General features: G+C 28.5%; 1 protein-coding gene across 9 annotated transcripts in view; it reads left to right on the forward strand.

Annotated features, from left to right (window-relative positions):
- Positions 1–21994, forward strand: part of LOC132943966 (multiple PDZ domain protein-like) — a 71076-nt gene that overhangs the window by 21011 nt on the left and 28071 nt on the right. For all 9 annotated transcript variants that reach the window (XM_061013145.1, XM_061013147.1, XM_061013149.1 and 6 more), the window contains 6 exons: positions 146–848; positions 906–1013; positions 1086–1211; positions 1273–1371; positions 1431–1637; positions 2058–2148. In XM_061013145.1, coding sequence (XP_060869128.1) covers positions 146–848; positions 906–1013; positions 1086–1211; positions 1273–1371; positions 1431–1637; positions 2058–2148 — 1334 coding nt within the window. The remainder of the gene's footprint in view (positions 1–145; positions 849–905; positions 1014–1085; positions 1212–1272; positions 1372–1430; positions 1638–2057; positions 2149–21994) is intronic.

Below are 21994 nucleotides of genomic sequence, written 5' to 3' on the forward strand. Positions count from 1 at the left end.
ACAAACCGTAGGTAATATTATATTCGTGTGTTAACCAATTATCATATATAGCGCTATTAAATATTGATTTATCATTATAAATATACATTTTTATTTTATATAATATTCATGTAATTGATATATTATATTAAATGTTTTTTAATAGATCGCCTTTTGTTGAGCTACGTGAAACTGAAGATCGTTTAATTAATAAGAAATCTCACTATAAAGTTTCTAGATCCAAGTCTAACGACCCTTGTTTGCAATTGGCCATATCAACAAAATCTAAATCCGAATGCGTTTTATGCACAAAATGTCATTCAGTTCAACGAACAAAGAGCTGGAATGAAACTGAACCAATAAATGATGTGAGTTTTGAAAACGTTATCAATTATTACAAGGTATTCAAAACTAGCGACAAATACGTATGCGCAAAGTTTACTAGCGATCAATTTATTAAGAAATTGGATGAGAAATTACGTGAAGAAACTGATAGATTGTCAGAGTTTACTCAAAGTATATCTATAACATCAAATTTAAATGAAGACGAAATCGAGCATCAATTAAAAGTTAAAACTGAAGAGTTAGAAAGACTCACTGAAGAGGATGCTTATATATCTTTAGACAAAAATGTATTACGTTTGGGAAGTGCTGAATTTGGATCTTTTGATGGTCCTCCAACTCGTATTTATCGGTTTCCAAGTACTGGGATTGGCTTAGATAGAAGTGAAGGAAGTGTATTCACCATGACAATATCTGGACAACAATCAGCTGCTTCCTTATTGGCTAAGCATTGGGGTCCCCAACGTGAAGTAAAAGTTCGTAGGGATCCAAACAAGAGTTTAGGAATCAGTATTGTTGGAGGAAAGGTTAGAAATATACTTCAAACATTAAAAAACGTTTTTAATGATGGTTGATTTTTTTAGGTTGATTTTTTCAACAGCACTAATACAAATAATAGCGCAGCTATATCAGGTATATTCGTAAAACATGTACTTCCTCAAAGCCCTGCTGGTCAAGATGGTCAATTAAAAGTAAATATTCTGTGTATACATTTTAGTGTATTTTAGTGGTTAAGTTGATATTTATACTTGTAACATTAACAGACCGGTGATAGAATATTAGAAGTTAATGGGATTGATGTTCGACACGCTAATCATGAACAAGCTGTTGCAGTAATTCGTTCAGCTGATAACCCAGTCATTTTCCTTGTACAATCGCTTGTATGTTGGGTAAGTTGAAAGTTCTCAACATATATTTTTAGGTTGAGCAATTTATTTACATTTATTTTAGTCCGAAGATCAATATGAACAGTCAAAGTCATCGGCTGTTATTGAAGATTCGTTTAAAGTCTCACAAGAGCCCATGAAACCTGGCAATAGTGTAAAACATGTAAAGAGAAAAAAAATATTATTTTAAGACATAAATTCTTTATAATCGTTACGTTTTAGAGGATTTCAACATGGCAACAGAAAAGTGAAGACAATGCTAATGAAGATAATATTCCGATTCGTAAGAATTCGTTAGCTTTAATCAAAGCTATGAGTTCATTTGACCGTAAAAAATCTATCAAATCTAATAAAAGTGAAGATGATAGTGAAGACGACGGTGATAATAGGGATAACGAAGGACGAATTAGAATTCATTCAGGACAAGAAGTAAGGCGATGACTAAATTTATTAATTTGGTATAGGTATTAGGTACATTATTTAAATTTTGTTAAAATAATATTTGCCTATTTAACTAGGTATCGTTTATTTTTGTACCCAAATATTTTCAGTATTATTTACTATAATATGTAATACAAATAATAAAGTTGTGTAATTTTAAATGTTGACAATTTTTGCGTGAAAATGGCTCAAAATCATTTTTCAATTGCAATGGTCATCAATTTTTTTGTAATGAAAATTATTTTTTAACTACCACACAGACTAAAACTTTTACGTATATTACTTTTATGATATATGTATTTACTAAAATAGTAAATCAACTACTAAAAAAAAAAAAATCATTCGAAATTCGATATAATCATAGGTACTTATATACTAACACAGTATAAAATTTACGTTTATATTTAGATAATGCGGTCTAGTGCTGGTAATGTTAAAAGATCAAAAGTAGAAATTGATGCTGATCCAGAACCGGAGGATGAATATGGTTATACTCCAAGTGAGTATAATTTTTATTATGAAGAATTTATCCATTAGTGCTTCAATTTATTATTATGCGGGCTTATTTTATTTATTGTTTGTGAGAGGTTGTTATTTAATTGAAAGGTTATTACTAATAACTTATTAGTTGTTAAGAAGAGGGTAGGAAGAAAAAATAACGTAAATAGAATGAAATATGTTATATATATAATGCACATTGTCTTGAATCATGTGCAATGTTTAAAATACAAAATATGTAAAATATGTACAGTATTTTTACATTGATTAGGAAACATTTATATGTATATATAAAATAAAACTTGTTTTAAACAGTTTATTACAATTTAATATATAATTAGGTCTTTGTTTTTATGATATACTTATGAAGTATTATCATTTTTAAGGACAAATAATTGTATAATATTTTCAAAAATAATTTCTGTGCATAACATATATATGTATATTAAATTATTACTTAAATTACTGAAATTTAAAGCAGAACCCCACAAAAAGGTTTAGACGAAAATCACGATGGTTGTAGATAATGTATTGAAATTATAAGATATAATCAAACAAGAACTTGAAATTGGTTAGAAACCCTATTATTTTTTAAGCAATTAAATGTTTTTGGCAAAGCGTTGAAAAACATTAATTCTCGTTGACATTTTATAAATCAGAATACCTTTTATAACGATATATTTAAAACAGGATCTACTGGTACCTACTTATAAACCTAGTGAACTATGACCGTTGTAAAACATTATATTAAATATTGAATTTGTTTGATGTATTCTTCTATAGTTTTATTTTTCAACAAATAATATTATTTTATACGTATTACAAATATATTTGTATTTTGATATCCGCTCCCCTATTTCTGGAATTAAATAATTAAAAATAATTAATAGTTAGGATGATCATATATTATAATACTATAAAACGCACTTTTTTACATCAATGTAAAATATATAATATTATTTATAGATATGAAATTGCTGCTATTCTTATAAGGAACCTATAAATAATATAAGGTGAGTATGTGCACTGTGCAGTCTACCTTTACGATCCACCTGGCGCATTATCTTCGGGAAACAGGCATCGCGTCATATTATGAAGGCACATTCTGTGTTTAAGATTCGTTTCGTAAAAAATTTAGTCACACTGGACCCACTATATATATTATAGTACCTATATAGTATTTATTTATACGTACTGACAGATGGTGATGCGAAATGGTTCGATTGAAAATCGTCGTGAATAGGACCCGGAGAATTATGGTGATGGCCTTGACGTAAGTCTGATGTCGATTATTCGTTTCCCCGCAAGTTTACCCTACACAATTATATGAAATGTGGTTACTGCAGGGGTGGTCCAAGGGGGGCCCTAGGGACCGCCCTCCCCCAGGACCAAAACCCGTATTTCTAAAAAAAATTATATTGCTAACAAAAAATTACAAACAAAAAAACACATTATATAGTATCGACGATTATAGACACGTAAAAGTAGGTAATTATTGGAGGTACGTCGGTGTATGACTTGTAGCATGTATCTGTTATCTGTATGGACTACGAGAATACTAATTAAGTAAAAAAACTTGAATTTGTGTTGTAAAAATTGTTGTTTTGTATTAGTTATTATAAGTTTTGTGAAAATTATAACTATTAGCCCCCCCCCAACCAAGTCTCTGGAACCGCCCCTGGGTTACTGGTATACGCTTTACAGGTTTATAAAACTTCTTTATGGAATTCGTGGTCATAAAACATTTGTATTAAAGTGAAACATAATTTGGCGTAGCCCATTCGGCTCTTGTTTTCCCTAACCGGCTCCGGATTTTTACAAAACAAATTCCTTCCCACTGGATACGAACTTAGGACTGTCTTCAAAAAGGTTTGCTTGAAAATGCGTTGGTGAATTAAAAAAAAGATTTGGTGGGGCTAACTTCATGCAGCCCCCCTCCCCACACTTTGTCCGATCCGATCCAAACCAAGGTCAATAATTTGGAAATCAATTGTAAATAATTTCAAATTGGTTTTTAGAATTTGCAAATCAAAATTATAATTACCACTTAAAATTACTTTTATTTCACTTCTTTCTACACGTAATCACGTTTTATTGTTTTTGCGTCCACGTGTTTGTATAATGTAGTTTAGTGGCAAAACGAATCTTGATCACCTCCGGCTGACAAACTTCGTGCGGTGCTTTTTTCCTAGGATTACGCGCCGGGTGGCTTACTGGTTTGTCAAGAAATATACACTAAATCACATATTATTCATATAATCATATGTTCCTTGTAGGAATAAGCAGTTTCCAAACGCCTATATGTCCGTTACATTAATTTATTGTTTTAATGTTTCATTATTGGGTAGATTTGGAAAATATTGGCAAATATAATATGTCCGTCTTATACTCACATTACATGCACGCGTGCCCGGATATAACATCCCTACTACGTACTGTCTCGAATAGATTTACCATTAATTAATAAAATAATATTTGTTTCATTAAACCTTATATTTCTGTATAACTGTATAAGTACATTTTATACCTACTGAGTACTGAATATTGATAACCTCAATTAATGTATTATATTTATATACATTATGCATACTTAGTTATTAGTTCATATATATATAAACTAATTACAAAATATGAATTTGGACCGGGATCAAAACTCGTAATCTCTATAATTACTTATAGATTTTAAAAATATTGTGCATGCTCAACAAATAAGATGTTATCCACTGATGGTTTGAAGTATTATAAATTATAATTTTTGTGGTCACGCGAATTAAATGAATGACTTATGACATAAATTATTATCTGGTCTCTCGTAATTATTATCTCTTGTTACATTTTATAAATACAAATATATTATATTATTGTCATTCAATTAAAAATAAATTCTTTTTAAAAACATTAAACACAAATAATAAATAAGTATAATAGGTATACACGCATAAAACAAATTAAGTTTGGTAATAATATTACGTTAAAATGTTATAATAATAATTAAAAAAATGTTTTTCTTGTTTATTTGCACTCCCGGGGACCTAAATAAAAATCTAGCCCTAATAACAGGCTCTAGAACAGCCTTTAATATTGTATAATTATTAACGTATATTAATCCGGCCCAATAACTGCATAAGAAATCGTAAGGAGAAATAGAAGAAACGCTCTTCAGTTGTGTAAATAGTAACGCGTATCACCGTTTCTGTATCTGTTTACGTATATAATATCAGACAATGCCTACCGACAATACTATAATATTATTGACGTCTAAAATAATAACTAATAATAATATATTATACCGTAGTATTATTATAATATAGTTATTATCGTTTGTGTAGTATTTACGCATATTATTATAATTTACGCGTTAGTATTATTACGCGATCGCATTATTTGTACTGAATGGAATGAAGCAGAGCGGGTTTGCGTCGGTCGGTCGGGTTTTTTTTTTTAATGAACAGAAAAGGTTTGCACCGCGGGTAGGGGCGGCGGGAACGTTACACTATATAGTAGGGGCTGCCGGATGCATGCCGCCGCGCCGCCGCCGCCGCTGCCGCCGACGACGACTTCAATAAAACTGGGTGACCGCGCGGCGGCGGTGGCGGCGTCGGCAGATCTTTTCTCCAATCAGTGAATGGGCCGCGCTCGGGTTGTCCGCATCGTTGTCGTCGTTGCCGCCGCCGCTGCTCTCGTCCGTTTGTTTCAAACGTGCATGGTCGCGCGCATCAATTGATCGTCGGACGAGAAAACGACTGATCCTCTTCCGGGACGAAAGGAAAAGCCGTTTTCCTGAGACAACGAAAATTCTTCTCCTCCTGCAAACACCGGTGCGAGGGCATTTTCGATACATCAAAATATTATATCATAATGAAGTGCAAAACGGCCGAAACGTCGCCAAACCCTCGAGAAGCGGTGTATCGGCACGCGGCATAACGATGACTACAATACTATAATAAGCGGGTGTGCACTAAAACGCCACTGTCGTCGTCTTCGCGTCTAGTCCGACCGCGGCTGCTGCGAAGCGACGTACGTCGTCATCGTCGTCCACCACCATAACCGCCGTTGCAATCGTCTGACGGTGCCGCCCGCCCACCGCCGCCGCGATATCGCGACGACAAGAATGCACCGTCAGCCACCGACCGGCGGGCATCAGCTGCCGCCGCAGTACGCGTTCTGCGACCGCCGCCGTCGGCACCATAATGTCAGTGATTAGTGGTGGCGCCTCAGATCACGATCATCGCGATGGCAATCCCCGCACTGCGACGCTTCGACAATATCATGATGATGCAGGACATGACTGCCGCCGCCGCCTTGTACAAGACCGTAGACGGCGACTTTGAGCTCGGTAACTCGCTGATTTTCAGCCAGATTTTTTCTAAATAAAAAAAATTGATTTACATTATAATTTTAATAACGCGTGTTAGCTTCTGGCAACAAATGATGTTATTTTTAATATTTAAATAAAATTAAGATAGGTCCAAGCGTCCGACTCGTAGAATGTTTGCGAGAGAATAAAAAGACTGGATGAAACTTTAAGCTGTGCCTTGTTAAATGGTTGTAGGTGAAAATAAAAACAAACAATGCTAAATGCTTTGAAATATTTTTTTTATCTATATATTTGACGCAATTGGAGAGCTAATGAATACATTTTTGTTTACTTATTGAAGAGACTCCAGTTGGATAGAATACAGGGCTTATCGTCCGTACCTTTTCAATAACACGTGATTTCGTACATTAAATTAATTTCGTTTTTGTACGATGTTGCTAAATTATACAAATTTTACGATCGTATACAACTAATAAAATAAAATAAATCTATAAATCAACGAACTGTCCAGTAACCGTCCACAGAACGTATACAATACCCAATTGCATAGTGTTCATTCACCAACATGCTTGTAGGTTGAAACAATGGCAATGTGTATCTGATTTAAAACTTATTCATATTTCAATTAAAATATATAATAAGTATAAAATTATTTAATAATACCTATAATGTTTTATTTGAAGCAGTGAAAAAAATTTAATTCGATGTTATTTTGAAAATTATATAATGATAAATTTGACAACGTTGAAGCCTATTTAGTACGAAACCGTATCGTATTTAAGGGATTCCTTTGTTATAGGTATTCAACAAATATACGCAATCGTGTTCCAAAAGACTAAATCATACGCATTCGGGTTCTACCCTTAATTCCAATATTCAAAGGCTCAAGTATAATATTAACCATTATAACTTATGAGTATGTATAGGAATATTATAATGAATAATTGATACGATCGTGCATATTATACTGAAACTAAAATATAATAATGATAATATATTTTACTCGAAAATACGTTTTTCCATCAATATCATCTGTATTTAAAAATTATTGTATAATTTGAAATATGTAATTTATGATTTGGATGTATAGAACAGTATGGAAAGTGTACCTATAATGTGTAAGTTTATACGTTGAAATTTGAAGATTTTTATAAATCATAATAAATTGTAAATTACTTTATAAATTAATTTTAATTTTCCTAAGTATTGGATGCCAACATTTTCTGATTATATGTAGGTACCTACCTACTATTAAGATTTATACTTTTAGTATTTATTATTTACGTTGTAACACTGTTTTTGAATGAAACTATAACTTTTTGATTTTCACTCAGTTTTTATTTCTAACTCAATAAAAGAGGATTTGGTTTTCACTCATAGAAATATTATTCATTATGAAATATAAACAATAAAGACATTTTAGTTTCTACTGGCTGTACACACGTAGATAGGCGCGTCATGTGAAACAACGATATTGGAAACTTATCCTGATTCTAATAACTAATAAGTGATAATATCTTATTCAAATTTAAAATTCGAAAAATAACAATTGTCGAAACTTTCCATGTTCATTTAAATTATAATTTTCTATATACTATGAAATATTCATACTAATTTCAAGCTATTTATAGCATTGGTAATATTGTTATAGTTTTTTTATATGAAATTTTTTTTTTATTTTATACAATTTTAAAGTGTACCTACCTACCAAATACAAGGTTTCTTCATAAGTTATTCTTGTTGAAACACAGTAGTTAAAAATGTATTATATTTTAAAAACTCTTATGCATAAGAGGATATAGCTATACGGCTTGAAAATTATTAACGAAATAGCTGCAGGTCTCTCATAAGCGTTTTTCTTATAACAATTAAAAAATATCCAAAATATATTGAGCAATTTTTTTTTACAGTCGATTTAAGTTAAAATTTTGAAAATGTTGATATTTGAACGAATAATAATAACAATAGGTAATAACTATTTATCATTTAAGAATTTTAATTATTTTTTTGTAATTCAAAAAGATATCAAACTTTTCACCGTTAAGTATATTGATATTTTATAGCACTATTTAGGCAAATTTTAAGCTATTTATACTACGAACCTATTTACACTCTTGTACTGTACGTCGGTATCTACCTACTTACAATTGATTTACCTTACAACATTATGATATAATAATAATTGTTTATAATATATACAATTTTTTTGACAAAAATAAGTTTTACCCATCATATTACTAATTGTTAATTACTAAAGTAGAAAAATAAATAGTAATATAGGTAAATACATTTTAAAAAATCCATCTACTCACAATCGTTTTTTTGTATATTACATACCTACGCAAAGATTTATTATTAAATTTAAATTTAACACATCCACTACATAAATATATTAAATTAAATACCGAGGTACACTCGAAACCTACTATACAGCAGAGTGACTTTTCCGTTTTTTGTATTGCATTGATTAACTTATTTTCATTTAATTTTTTTGTACGTTTTATACGTAAACTCAAATGTTAATATTCTAACGGTATTCTACCTACATACATATTAGTTTCTACTATCAATGCAAACAATTAAAATTTATCTAATTTTTGCATTTGAAATTCCAAACCACTTTTGAAATCCATGCTGGGCAATATAAACCTAACATAACCTAACATGCCTATCTGAGTACCTTATACTTTTGTGATCACTGAATGAAACCCAATTTATCAAATTAATATATCACTAAATTATCATATAGTAAACAATTCATATAATATATTTCTATGTATAATGTATGCTACATTTTTAAGGTTACTGTTTTTGCTGTAATTATTATTTTTTAGTGCATTCAATTGATGATAAGGCATTTATATATTTTACATACTTACTGAATTTTATTAGTTTTTTTTTGAAGGGATCAATTTATTTATTTATTTTAATAACATGTCCAGTAAAAAAGTCCTGGGTTAGCGGTAAACAAATTATTTTTATCGTTTAATTTATATTATATTTTTATAGGTAAAAACCAAATCCCATTTTTTTGAGTTTGGGTAAAACCTAGATTTGGGCTATACCAAAATGTAAATTTGGACTAGCTGACGGACGTTGCTGTTCAAAACTTGTTTATTAAATAATAAATTGGTAGTCTAATTGATTGATATTTGATAATATTTAAAATTAAAATTAGAAAAAAATGGTTTCAAAAAGAGTACTATAGGAATAAATATTAAAAGTTTATAAAAAATGTACCTACCATATTATGGTCATCATTAATATTATTCTTCTACGTAAATTTCTTTTTAAAATAGTTAACATAACAGTATGCATAGTTACACTTAAATTTTAATTGGAATATATGGTTTTATTTGTATTGACTTTACCTCTTAATTTAATATTAAGATCACTCAAATAATGTGTTTTATGCTTACAATATAAACTATTGTAAGCGGGGTAAAGGTCTATCCTTAAGAAGTTAAGACTTTACCTGTTGAAAAACGACCAACAATATCGCCACAAAATAATTGTTGTGGTTAACCAAGGGAGATGTCAAAATAGTTATAAATTATAAATATATAGTAAATGTACATTACACATAAGTACCCAAATGTATAATATTATGTTAATTGGATTTTGATGTGTACATACTATTTTGATTGGTTTGAAAATGATTGAGTAGGTATTGCTATTTGCTGTGGTATTGATGTGTACACTACATAATGTAAACATTCTTTAATCTATAGTCTATACTCTATACTCTATACTATTGTACCAATAACTTCAATAAATCTATATCAATAGGAGGTACATGTTTTGATTAGTGTTCTGTTATATAATATACATTTTCTAAAAGAATCAGATGAATAAATTGTATAACTTTATATTTTTAAACGACCTCATTTTTTTTACGAAGAATATATAATTTATTCTCCTGAACAAAAAGCAAGGTAGATTCTATGAATTCGTACTAAATAACTTAAATAATGTCATTTTATAAAAGTTATATTTTACTAAAAATATGTATTTAGTATTTACTACTGCAGCCTGTTGGATACTATTTAGTATTTTATAGTTTTTATATCAGCACTAGTTACTCGTAATTAGGATTTTTTAAAGAGGATAATGGAATGTTTGTTATTAAAATGTTATAATGTTCATTGTATAGGTAGGTACCATGTAAATTGTATACATTATATATTATATATATCAATCCTTATATTATAAGGTTAGGTTAGGATCTATTAAATACGACACTGGTGAGTATAGAGTATCATAATATTATATTCAATAAAAAAGAATTTAATTTATTATATATCTTTAATTTAATTAAACTGTTTAAACTAACAATATGCTTATAAATGATTGAACATTAAAATTCGTTATCGATGAAAATAAAATAACCATGCGTGAAAAAAATAATTGCTTTATATGGATTTGTATTTGGAGGACAACTGGATGTTATAAACACATAGTCAACATCATCTTTTCCCCCTGATTTTCGATGACTTTGTAGCTCATAAAAACGTGAAAGTCATTCATTGTCAATTACTGTTGATTCTTGTCTATGAAATAATTGTAATATATTATGTTGAACGTATAGGGGAGGGGGTATTTTTTTGAAAATAATCGACGAACTGATCAAAATATCAAATTATTCACATTGGAAATTTCGATTTGTTTTCATATAGTTTTATATTATAATAACATGCATTTTATCACAGGCCGATTAGATAATTCCATTCTAATTGGTAAGTTGTTAATTATCTTATAGGTACAGTATATAGTACAAAACATGTACAACATCAATATCGATCATTAGTGTGATAACCACCATTCTCTGTTAATGTTTTCCGACCTTTATAAAACGAAGAATAGAAACAATGAACATTTGTTATTTAATGACTTTGAAAATGTATAGTAAAATGTATGTTTAAATATGGTATAACTTATAGAGTTATTAAAATAATGAAACTTATATTTGTGGTAGATATCATATGGCAAGAAAGATAAATATTTTATTTAAACCTTATAGTGTTTATTAATATATATTATTATTTAGTTCCAAAAATGTAATTATCAATTAAAAATAAATATTGGTGAACGTGAATAAAATGTATTTCTTTCGTTCAATTTGATTAGATACTTTTTATTTAGGGGATTCGGTACCGTGATTTTCTGTTTTTGTCTAACATACGCGCGACATAGTATTTTAGACGTGTTTTTTGCCAAAAATTCCAATTGATCTATTGAAGCGATAAGAATTCTGAAAGAAGATTAGAATTTGTCGTCATGTCTACTTGAAATTGACTTTCCCACATATTTGATATCATCCTCAAAATTCTTAAAAATGTCATATTAAAAAAAAGTATTTAAAAATGTTCGTATTTTAACTTTTGGAGAAGTTAATATTAAAAAATCAAAAATGTGGGAAAATCGATTTCAAGTAGACTTGACGACAAATTCAAATCTGTTTTTAGAATTCTTATCGCTTCATTAGATCAATTGGTATGTTTGGCAAAAAACACATCTAAAATCATATGTACCATGTGTGTTAGACAAAAACATAAAATCACGGTATCGAATACCCCCCTTAACATTGGTTTCAAAAAAAATGTAAACCAGATTTCACATAATGTATATTTTGGTATATTCAATACTTAAGGGGATTCCATACCGTGATTTTCTGTTTTTGACACACGCGCGACATAGGATTTTTGACGGATTCTTTGCTAAACATATCAATTGATCTAATGAAGTGATGAGAATTCTGAAAACAGATTTGAATTCGTCTTCAAGTCTTCTTTAAATCGACTTTCCCACAATTTTGATTTTTTGATTTTAGATTCTCCAAAAATGGCAAATACAAAAATGTTTAAATACTCTTTTTTAATATGACGTTTTCTGGAATTTGGGGGGATAATATCAAAAATGCGGGAAAACAGAAAATCACGGTATCGAATCCCCTTAAAGATGTATATTATTATATTAATATTAAATATAATATTATGTACCTATAAATTATAATATCACTAATAATATTTGCATAAAATTATATTTGCATAAAATTATATTCGATGTCTTACCATTATTATACATAGATCAATTAGTTATAATATTGCTAATAGATTTGTTATACTGCTGACATAATGTCCAATCAAAACTGTATATAGTCGATAATTTATTGATTGCAATTATAAGATGATCAGTTGAGCTTATAATAATTATTATCTTCAAGGCCGTACTTAGAACAAATTTCGGGGGGGGGGGGGGGGGGGGTTACAATTTTCGTTAGGTTACGTAAATGGTAAATATAATTTTGGCGTGTGAGGTTTGAACCCTTAATCCCAACCCTTCCCCAAAGGTTAAGCTCTGACTTCATGTTATGTCTCAATTTTATTGCTTGATTTATTTTGTAACTAACTATTCGCAATAAAATCGTTTTAATTTGTGCCCATCAATTAAATATCCTAAATAAAACTTTATCTGTTGAGTAATATGAGTACTGAATTATCTTAACGTATTTGAAACCGGTCTTCAATAGCTCGATCTCCGATTAATAATAATATTATTAAAATATAGGTTGGTACGCATAATTATAAAATTGCACACACAAAATGAGTAAAGTTTTTGTGTAGTTAATATTGTTATACATAGGCACAGTACAAATATACTGCCTGTGCTATAGAGGCCAAATTTTTTTTTTATTTTCAATCGCTTCGCCATCATAATGATTAATTTACGTTAATTATTACTAAGGACTTTAGAAATCCTATATGTTTAAATAATTTGTATACTTCTTTAGTTATATCAAACCTAGAATTTAATCTAATAATTATTCAACTTACTCAAATGAGCTTAACAATATTCAGTATACATTTCTGAAAAGAGTTGCCTTTATTACTCATTGTATTATCTCCAGAGACTCTTTCCTTTTGGTTCTAGACTGTATAGGTATTGACTCTCTTAACATCAGGCGTGATTTAATAGATATAATGTTTGTATTAAATATCATAGATATTTTAAATAATAATATAAACTGCCCAGTTATTTTAAATTTAATTGGATTTAGAATCCCTGGTATACATGAAATTCTGATTTGTTCCATATACCTAATTTTAATACAAACAGATGAAAAAATTAATTTTTTTCAAGAGCCATTTTTAACGCCAATAGAATCTCTTAGATTATTTCGTTTTGTCTCGTCAAGTATAAGATTCTGAGTGGAACGATAAATGTATTGATTTTACAATGATGTGTGTTTTTTTTATTCTTTTATTTTTTTTGTGTCTGTCATCACCTTTTAGGACAGTAAAAAGGCTTGGATTTTCTTCAACAGTATCTTTTCTGATAGGAAAGTGAATCTAGTTGGTACTTTGGGGGGTCAAAAGTTAAATTTTTCCAGTAGTTTTCAAAAGCGTCGTGAAAAACAAAAGAAAAATTAAGGAAAAACAGAAATTTTCACACGAAATCTGTTTTCGAAAAAATTGAGTTTGGTTTTTGGTGCAACTCTTAAACAAAAAGGCCGTAGATACGTGCTATTATGATTGAATTATATTAGTATTTTCTATTCACCATAACATTTTCCAAATATTTTTACTTATTTTGAGCTGTTTACGAACATTTTCAGTTTCTATTTTTTTTTCTATAAATACCAATACAATTTTATTTGTTGGTTAAAAAAGTTTTAGTCATAGGTTAGGAATTAAAAATTTTTAGCCACAGTTTTTATTTATAAGCATTTAAAGTTCAAATTTTGAAAAAATACGGAAAAATCACGAAAATTGGCAAATTATTTTGAGTTGAGAATTCATAACAATTTTTCTTTTAAAATCTAAGATTTGAAAATGTAATACAAGATTATCCATAGGTTTGTCTACCTTTATCAAAAAAAAAAAATGTCTACAAGAAAGTCAAATTAAATTTTTATGAGCATTCGAAATTCATATTTTTTCAACATTATTATTATTCACTCGATTTCTCACGTAACGATTTTCTTATTTTGTTGTAATTAAAAAACGTATGACTGTAGATACTTGCAAATTTCACTGAATGTTTTTATTAGAATTTTCTATACACGATAAAATTTTGAAAATAATTTGACTTTTTTGAGCTGTTTACGGGCATCGTCGGTTTTCAATTTTTTTAGTTTTTTTTTTCTATAAATATCAATACAATTTTTTTTGTTGGGTGAAAAAGCGTGAAAATGTAATGCAAGGCTCCTGATATATTGTTACAATAGCAGTTAAAAAATATTAACAATACATAGGCACAATTTATTTTTTATAAGCATTTAAAGTTAAAATGTTGACAAAATTTATCAAATTTAAAGTTAATTTAATACAAGTCTACTATATTATTATAATGATATTTGAAAATTATTAAAAATACATAGGCACAATTTATTTTTTATAAGCATTTAAAGTTCAAAATTTGACAAAATTTATCAAATTTAAAGTTTAATAATTATTTTGTAGTTAAAAATGTATAAAATGTTCAACTTTTATAGCTAAGAATTTAAAATTTAAAACAAGGTTCCACGTAAATAGGTGAATATATAAATTACTTTATTCACAATAATATTATCAAATTTACTTGGTAATATCATAGGCTGACTGACCGTTTTTGCTCAGAATCGTTTTTCTTATACAATGATATTATATCATTGATTCAAATTTAACACCATCCATTACAGTGACCCCCTTGTAACCTACCGTACAGCAGAGTGACATTCACTTACCCTCCTTTTTTGAATCTAAAACTTTGTTATTTTTAAAACATTGTGCCTAATTATTTATTTTATAGTTTTGTTTTATAGACTAAAATGTTGTCTTTGTATTTCTTGTTATTTTTACTTTTATTATTATCAATTTTATCTATTATTTTTCATATTGTGCTGATTCATATGTGATGATTATCTTTCTTTGTTAAAGGGCTAAATAATACCTTGAAAATACAGAATAGATACACTAGGTACAGCCCTGTAGGACTTGTAGAAAAGTATCGTTTGATGATGTTCCTTCGCTGCAGTATATAGGGACACACGTGCGTTTATTATGTACACATCTCGAAAAATTCAGGTGCACACGATTCAATAATGTTTTAGTTAATAGTTATGTGTATAATACTATGTTGTGCGTGTATTTATTCACGTGGAACCTTAAAGACGCACGTCTGCGTGCGTATATGTATAATGCATGTTATTATATACTCTAATTAATGGCCACTTGAAAATGATTGAAAGCGCGCTAATAACTGTTCGGGCGTGACGTTTAGAGATACGATGATTATTAGCAGCTGCGTATAGGACTTATAGTTTTTAATGACAAATAGCGTGAACGCCCGAGCAACATAGCAGCAGTATACTTACCTATTTGTCGTCTATTTAGGTACCTTAACATAACCTAACCTACTTGTATGGCATATATACCTACCTATATTATTTATCTATAATATACACGTGTATATTATGTGTGTTTTTGACTAAATTTCTGTCTATCCTGTTATTTATCGGTTTTGCGCAATAACAATTTCGATACCTATACGGACGCCAAAACACCTTTCGTCACGATATTTGTATTATATTATTATGTATACTATATACTGCTGCTCGCTGCTACTGCTGCAGTGCATTGCTGTCTGTGCCTTATTAAAACAATTCGACACACACGTGCAGTGTGTTAATACTATTATATTGTGTGTTGTAGATATGTTATGTTATGAATCCTCCTGAAAAGTAATAACAATAATTATGTTATAATAGTACATACAATTGTAAACCCGTTTATGGATATATACGTATATAGTGTAATACTGTATATACATAATTTATAACCTCTAACCAAATCTCTAAATAATCTTTGAGATTGAGATCTCTATAATATATATACGAAAGATTTTGTTTTCTCAGGTGTGACCGCGAGGTCACCGGGCATAGCGTTAAAAAATATGTAGACCTACCTATATGTTTTTGTTTTATTTTCCGCTTTTTATAACATTTTCAGTAGTTTTCGTTGCTGTGTGTATTGCAAACACAAATTATGATATAGGTACGTCATCAATTATCCGACATGTTAAGTTCTTGCTAAAATTACTCAACCTTCGCATAACGAAAACTCGTTGACATTCCAATTTTCATTAGTGAGTTATGTAAGCTTCCGTCTAATACATCAAATTTAATTCAAAGGAAAATATTTATCATTGATTAAATTACTTGGAATAAAAACGGCAGAAATAAAATATGATATTACCATAAAATATTTCTTCCGATGTACCATATACCCAATGTGTTATCTACATAAGTCATCTATTATATATGATGTTATTGTGACTATAGAAGGTATTTTCTGAATAGAAAATGCCGTTTTTAATTTCAAGTGTAATTTTCGTTTTACGGTTATATTATAATATAGGTACACACAAAATCGTGAATCAAAACTAAGTTACATGCTATTTTAGTTTTACGTGATAGTAAAAAATTATAACACTCCCAATATATTAGTTTTAATTTATTGTGTACACACGCCCACTCAATAATATTTACTAATATTATTAAATTGAGTGTTAATCACTATTCATTATTTTTTATTAAGTTATGAAATACTTTTTATTGCCGTTTTTAATTTATATTATTATTATTATAATTATACTGTAGTGTTCGACTTGTTCACATATGATATCATGTAAACAAATTGTTCTGCAGAACATAATTAGCCAATAAAAAATACAACTATTATTTTAGCTTTATATTTTGCTTAACATTTTGACAAAAAAGGCAACTAATTTATGAAAAAAATTTGTCCGAGTAACTTTGCAGTCATAATTGCCTAGGAAATAAATGTGATTTAACTTCTTAATTCATAATTTTAAATACTTATGAATCTTTTTGCAGGATTTGTGTTTATGGCATAAAAAATTTATAATCAAAATGTAATGCATAGGAAATTATATCTTATAATATATTTATTAGCCTGAATATATAATAATAACCGTTTATTCTACGCTGTACCTATATAAGTGGCTATGTGTTGCCTACTACCGGTAGAGGCCTCGCTATAATATATAAGTGTATCATATACAGTTTGTAATAACCTGTTAATGGTTGTACTATTTTATATGTTTGCAAAACGCCTAACCGTAGAAGATTAAGGACGCAATAGCGAAAATTATATAAGTAGTAATAATAACCTACATAAATATGACGTGTATACCACCTACATGCAGGATATGGGTTAGATACGATAATACCTATACTCCGATCGAAGCTTGCTTCACAATTTTCCTATAATACCCAAGGGCAGTCAGGAATTGTTACTTAATGACGATCGGTAAAGGGATAGTGAGCCCGGGGGAGGGTTGCTGCTTGATAGCGATAAAAGTGGATGATGAGGAAGTGTTCGGTAGGTGTACGTACAGTAGCGCGCGGTATTTTGTATAATCGATACGTTCGGGATGCGGGTCATTCATGCGTCGTCGCATCTTCTGACCCGCCACCGTTATATAATATACACACGCGTGGACGTATATATGTGCAAGTACGTATTATATATACATAATATATAATATGTATATTGTAAAATATTTTAATATTTACTTTATACAGGGTGTTGTGTTCATATCCGATGATAAAATAGGCCTTAATTCTAAGAAAAAAAATTAAGCTTAACTATTTAGGTATATTAGTGTACCTATTATTAAGTATTTATAAAAGCAATTTGCTATATATAAATAATTGTTAAAGTTTGTTCAACATTTAAAGAATTGTAATACATAATACATTTTACGAATATAATGTACTTAAAACAATTTATAACTTTGAACTTTTTAAACATAGATATTATGTTTTTGAGCTTGATGCAACTTTTTTTGCGGGGTAAATTTTTTTAACGTTTTATCAAAATTGTTGTTTTGTAATGACTTCAAAGTATGCAAGTAAAATATTTCTAAAAACATTCATACTTTTCGAGATATGATTTAATGTTTACTGTTAAAAAAATCCTGTTTACCTATAGGTACAGGGTGATTTATTTTATCTTGAATTTTGTAATATATTAAAATCATTATATTTTGTTTTAATTCAATTTTTCTTTACTTTTAACTTTTAAGTTTTTTAGTCTATTATATTTGTAAATACAATTTTAAATACGTAATTTTCTGTGAAATTTTTTTGTTTTAGAATACTACTATAACTACTATTAATAATTAGGGAACGGATTTGAATGCTATAAAAAACAAGAAAAATACCTTAAAAAAAGGTGGATAAGTGGATGTCGCTCTGCTGTACAGTAGGTTACAAGTGGGTCACAGTAATGGATGGTGTTAAATTTGAATTCAATGATATATAATATCATTGTATAAGAAAAACGATTCTGAGCGAAAACGGTCAGTTAGCCTATGATATTACCAAGTATATTTGATGATATTATTGTGAATAAAGTGGAGCCTTGTTTTAAATTTTCAATCCTTAGCCATAAAAGTTAAACATTTTATACATCTTTAACTACAAAATAATAAATAAATTATAAATTTGATAAATGTTGTCAACATTTTAACTTTAAATGCTTATAAAAAATAAATTGTGCCTATGTATTGTTAATATTTTTTAACTGCTATTGTAACAATATATCAGGAGCCTTGCATTACATTTTCACGCTTTTTTACCAAACAAAAAAATTTTTATTGATATTTATAGAAAAAAAAACTAAAAAAATTGAAAACCGACGATGCCCGTAAACAGCTCAAAAAAGTCAAATTATTTTCAAAATGTTATGGTGTATAGAAAATGCTAATATAAACATTCAGTCAAAATTTCATGTCCCTACGGTTATTTGTTTTAGAGTTACACCAAAAACCAAAATCGATTTTCTCGAAAACAGATTTTGCGTAAAAATTCCCGTTTTTCCTTAATTTTTCTTTTGTTTTTCACGTCGCTTTTGAAAACTACTGGGAAATTTTTACTTTTGACCCCCCAAAGTACCAACTAGATCACTTTCCTATCAAAAAAGTTACTGTTGAAGAAAATCCAAGCACTTTTACTGTCCTAAAAGGTGATGACAGACACAAAAATAAAAAAATAAAAAAATTAAAAATAAATAAAAAAAAAACACACACATCATTGTAAAATCAATACATTCATCGCTTCGCTCAGAATCTAAAATACGATTTTACGCATTCAACAGAATTTTTCTAAAAAATTTATATTAAAATTATTTTTAATATTAAAAAAAATTGTTTAATTATATTTATAGAACTTCTTATTTTTAGTTATTAATTATTCGTTAATTTCTTTTTACCTTGAAAATTATTTCCAAAAAAATGAATATACATAATTTAGATAGGTACATTCGTTATACTTATACGTTGTGTTTCATAATAGTCTTTCATATTATTCTTTTAGAACGAATGTTAACTAAATTTTAACGAATTTTATCCATTCTTATATAAAAATGTCTTAAAAACATAAAAATGCACTAAAAATGTCAAAAAATGCAAAATAAAAGTTACATTTTTTAATCCCTTGATTTAGAAATTAACTTTGCTTGGAAAGCAATATTTTCGGACATTCAGAAAAAAATGCAATTTGCATTCAAATCCGTTCCTTATTAATAATTAATTGAGAATATGACAATGTTTTTTTGTTAAAAAAGTATCTTTGGTAGACTAAATAATGTTTGATTTCCGTACGTTTTAAATAGGATTTATTAAAATATAACTCTCCCCAGTAAATATATATATGTTCGAGCATTGGCCTTTTATTTAGTTTTTTTAACGCTGTTGAAAAACTATCGATTTAAACTCTCTTCTTACTGTAGTTTCTTATGACTGCGTTTTACCAAGTTTAGTACAAGGGTTCATACATTTCGATTTACAAACAAATCGATTTTCATTGAGGATTGCAGCGAAAACTAAAAATCGATTCATCGTATAGGTACTTAATGTATGAAACGCGGAGGCACATGGCGTCGGGTTATATTATATTCTATGTTTGTGTATTTAGTACTAACCTTGCAAAATGTAAAACAATATACCACAGCGAAATATTGTATAGGTAGGTACCTACTTGAAAATGTTTTATCTAATCGATAAATAAAGATATATATTTTTTTAATTTATCGTTTATCGCAGGAGTGTGGTAGGTATATATAATATTATATAGTAATATCGCCATGTTGTTATTTTTAAAATATAGGGCTTTTAAATGGTTCAAGATGGCATTCAAGTATACTTCACTAACAAATAAGTAATAACATAATGCTATGAATTTAGTACTAGTATAAAGTACGTATTGTATTATAGTGCATGGTATCTTTAAAATAATTAAATAAAAGGTGTAAATACTAAATATACAATTTGTTTGAGAAAAATCCGCGAAAGTCGCTCTGCCGTATAAAAGGTTTTGGGTAGGTACCACTTCATTGAGTAGGTCACTGTAATGGATGTGTTCAATTTAAATTTATTAATAGCTGATCATTGCATCCGAAAAACGCTTCGTTTTCTAATGATATATTACAATGTTTATTTATATTAGTAATATGGTAAGTTGAACTAATTTTTGACAACAAAATCGTATGGGTAATAACTATAATAAGGTATATTATAATATTATAATTTTATTGTTAGTAAAATAAATACTAACGTAGGTACAGTATAGAACTAATGAGCTAATTCTTATTTTTTATTCTGTTGTGTTATTAATTTAGTATGATTAATATTTTCAATAATATTTTGTTTAAGTCTTATTCTTATAGTTGTTTATGGCTTATCAATATTGTTTATTATTTAACATCCAATAGGTACTTGAATTAATTAAATTGATATGTTATAATGTTATAATATTATAATTATTATGTTATCGATACGGAAATTGATTACATTCATATCGAATTCTACACTCCCGTTTAAACGTTAGAATGTCGTGTTAAAACGCAATAATAATATACTATTATGCATAACTATTTAAATTAACAGGAAATATGATATTGTCAAATTATACGTTTGATGCATAAATTATGTTTAAACTTAACTAGGAGTAAGTGTGGTAGTATTCGTATAGATAATATTTTCTTTTGTCTTCAATAAATTATAATTATAAACAGACAATTCATTCGAAAATAAACCAAATAATTTATTATAAAGAAAATACGATGCTATATAAATTATAAGAACACTTTTTACTACCTTTGTTTATATAGGTAGGTATGAGCAACGAGCACATTGTTATGTGTAAAATCCGAATGAAAGAAGTATATTATATGATCGCTGCAGATTCGCAGCTTTTAATAAATTATATCTAAGATGATTTGTTAATTAAACTTTATTTTTCCATAGTTGTGGAAGAATTTTCATTAACAATTTTTGCGTTTTATTGTCATACTATAAATAATACCTAGGTACCTATAGTAAATAGTAAACACCCCACCGCTAGCACACCATGATAGAAATCTGTAACAGCCCATCTTTGTATAATACCCATACTGCCGTGTTTATAACATAATGTTTTGAACTTTTTTAATTAACTGGGTGACTTTTTGCGATGTTCTATTTT

This window comes from Metopolophium dirhodum, chromosome 4, assembly GCF_019925205.1.
Source record: "Metopolophium dirhodum isolate CAU chromosome 4, ASM1992520v1, whole genome shotgun sequence".
Lineage (NCBI taxonomy): Eukaryota > Metazoa > Arthropoda > Insecta > Hemiptera > Aphididae > Metopolophium > Metopolophium dirhodum.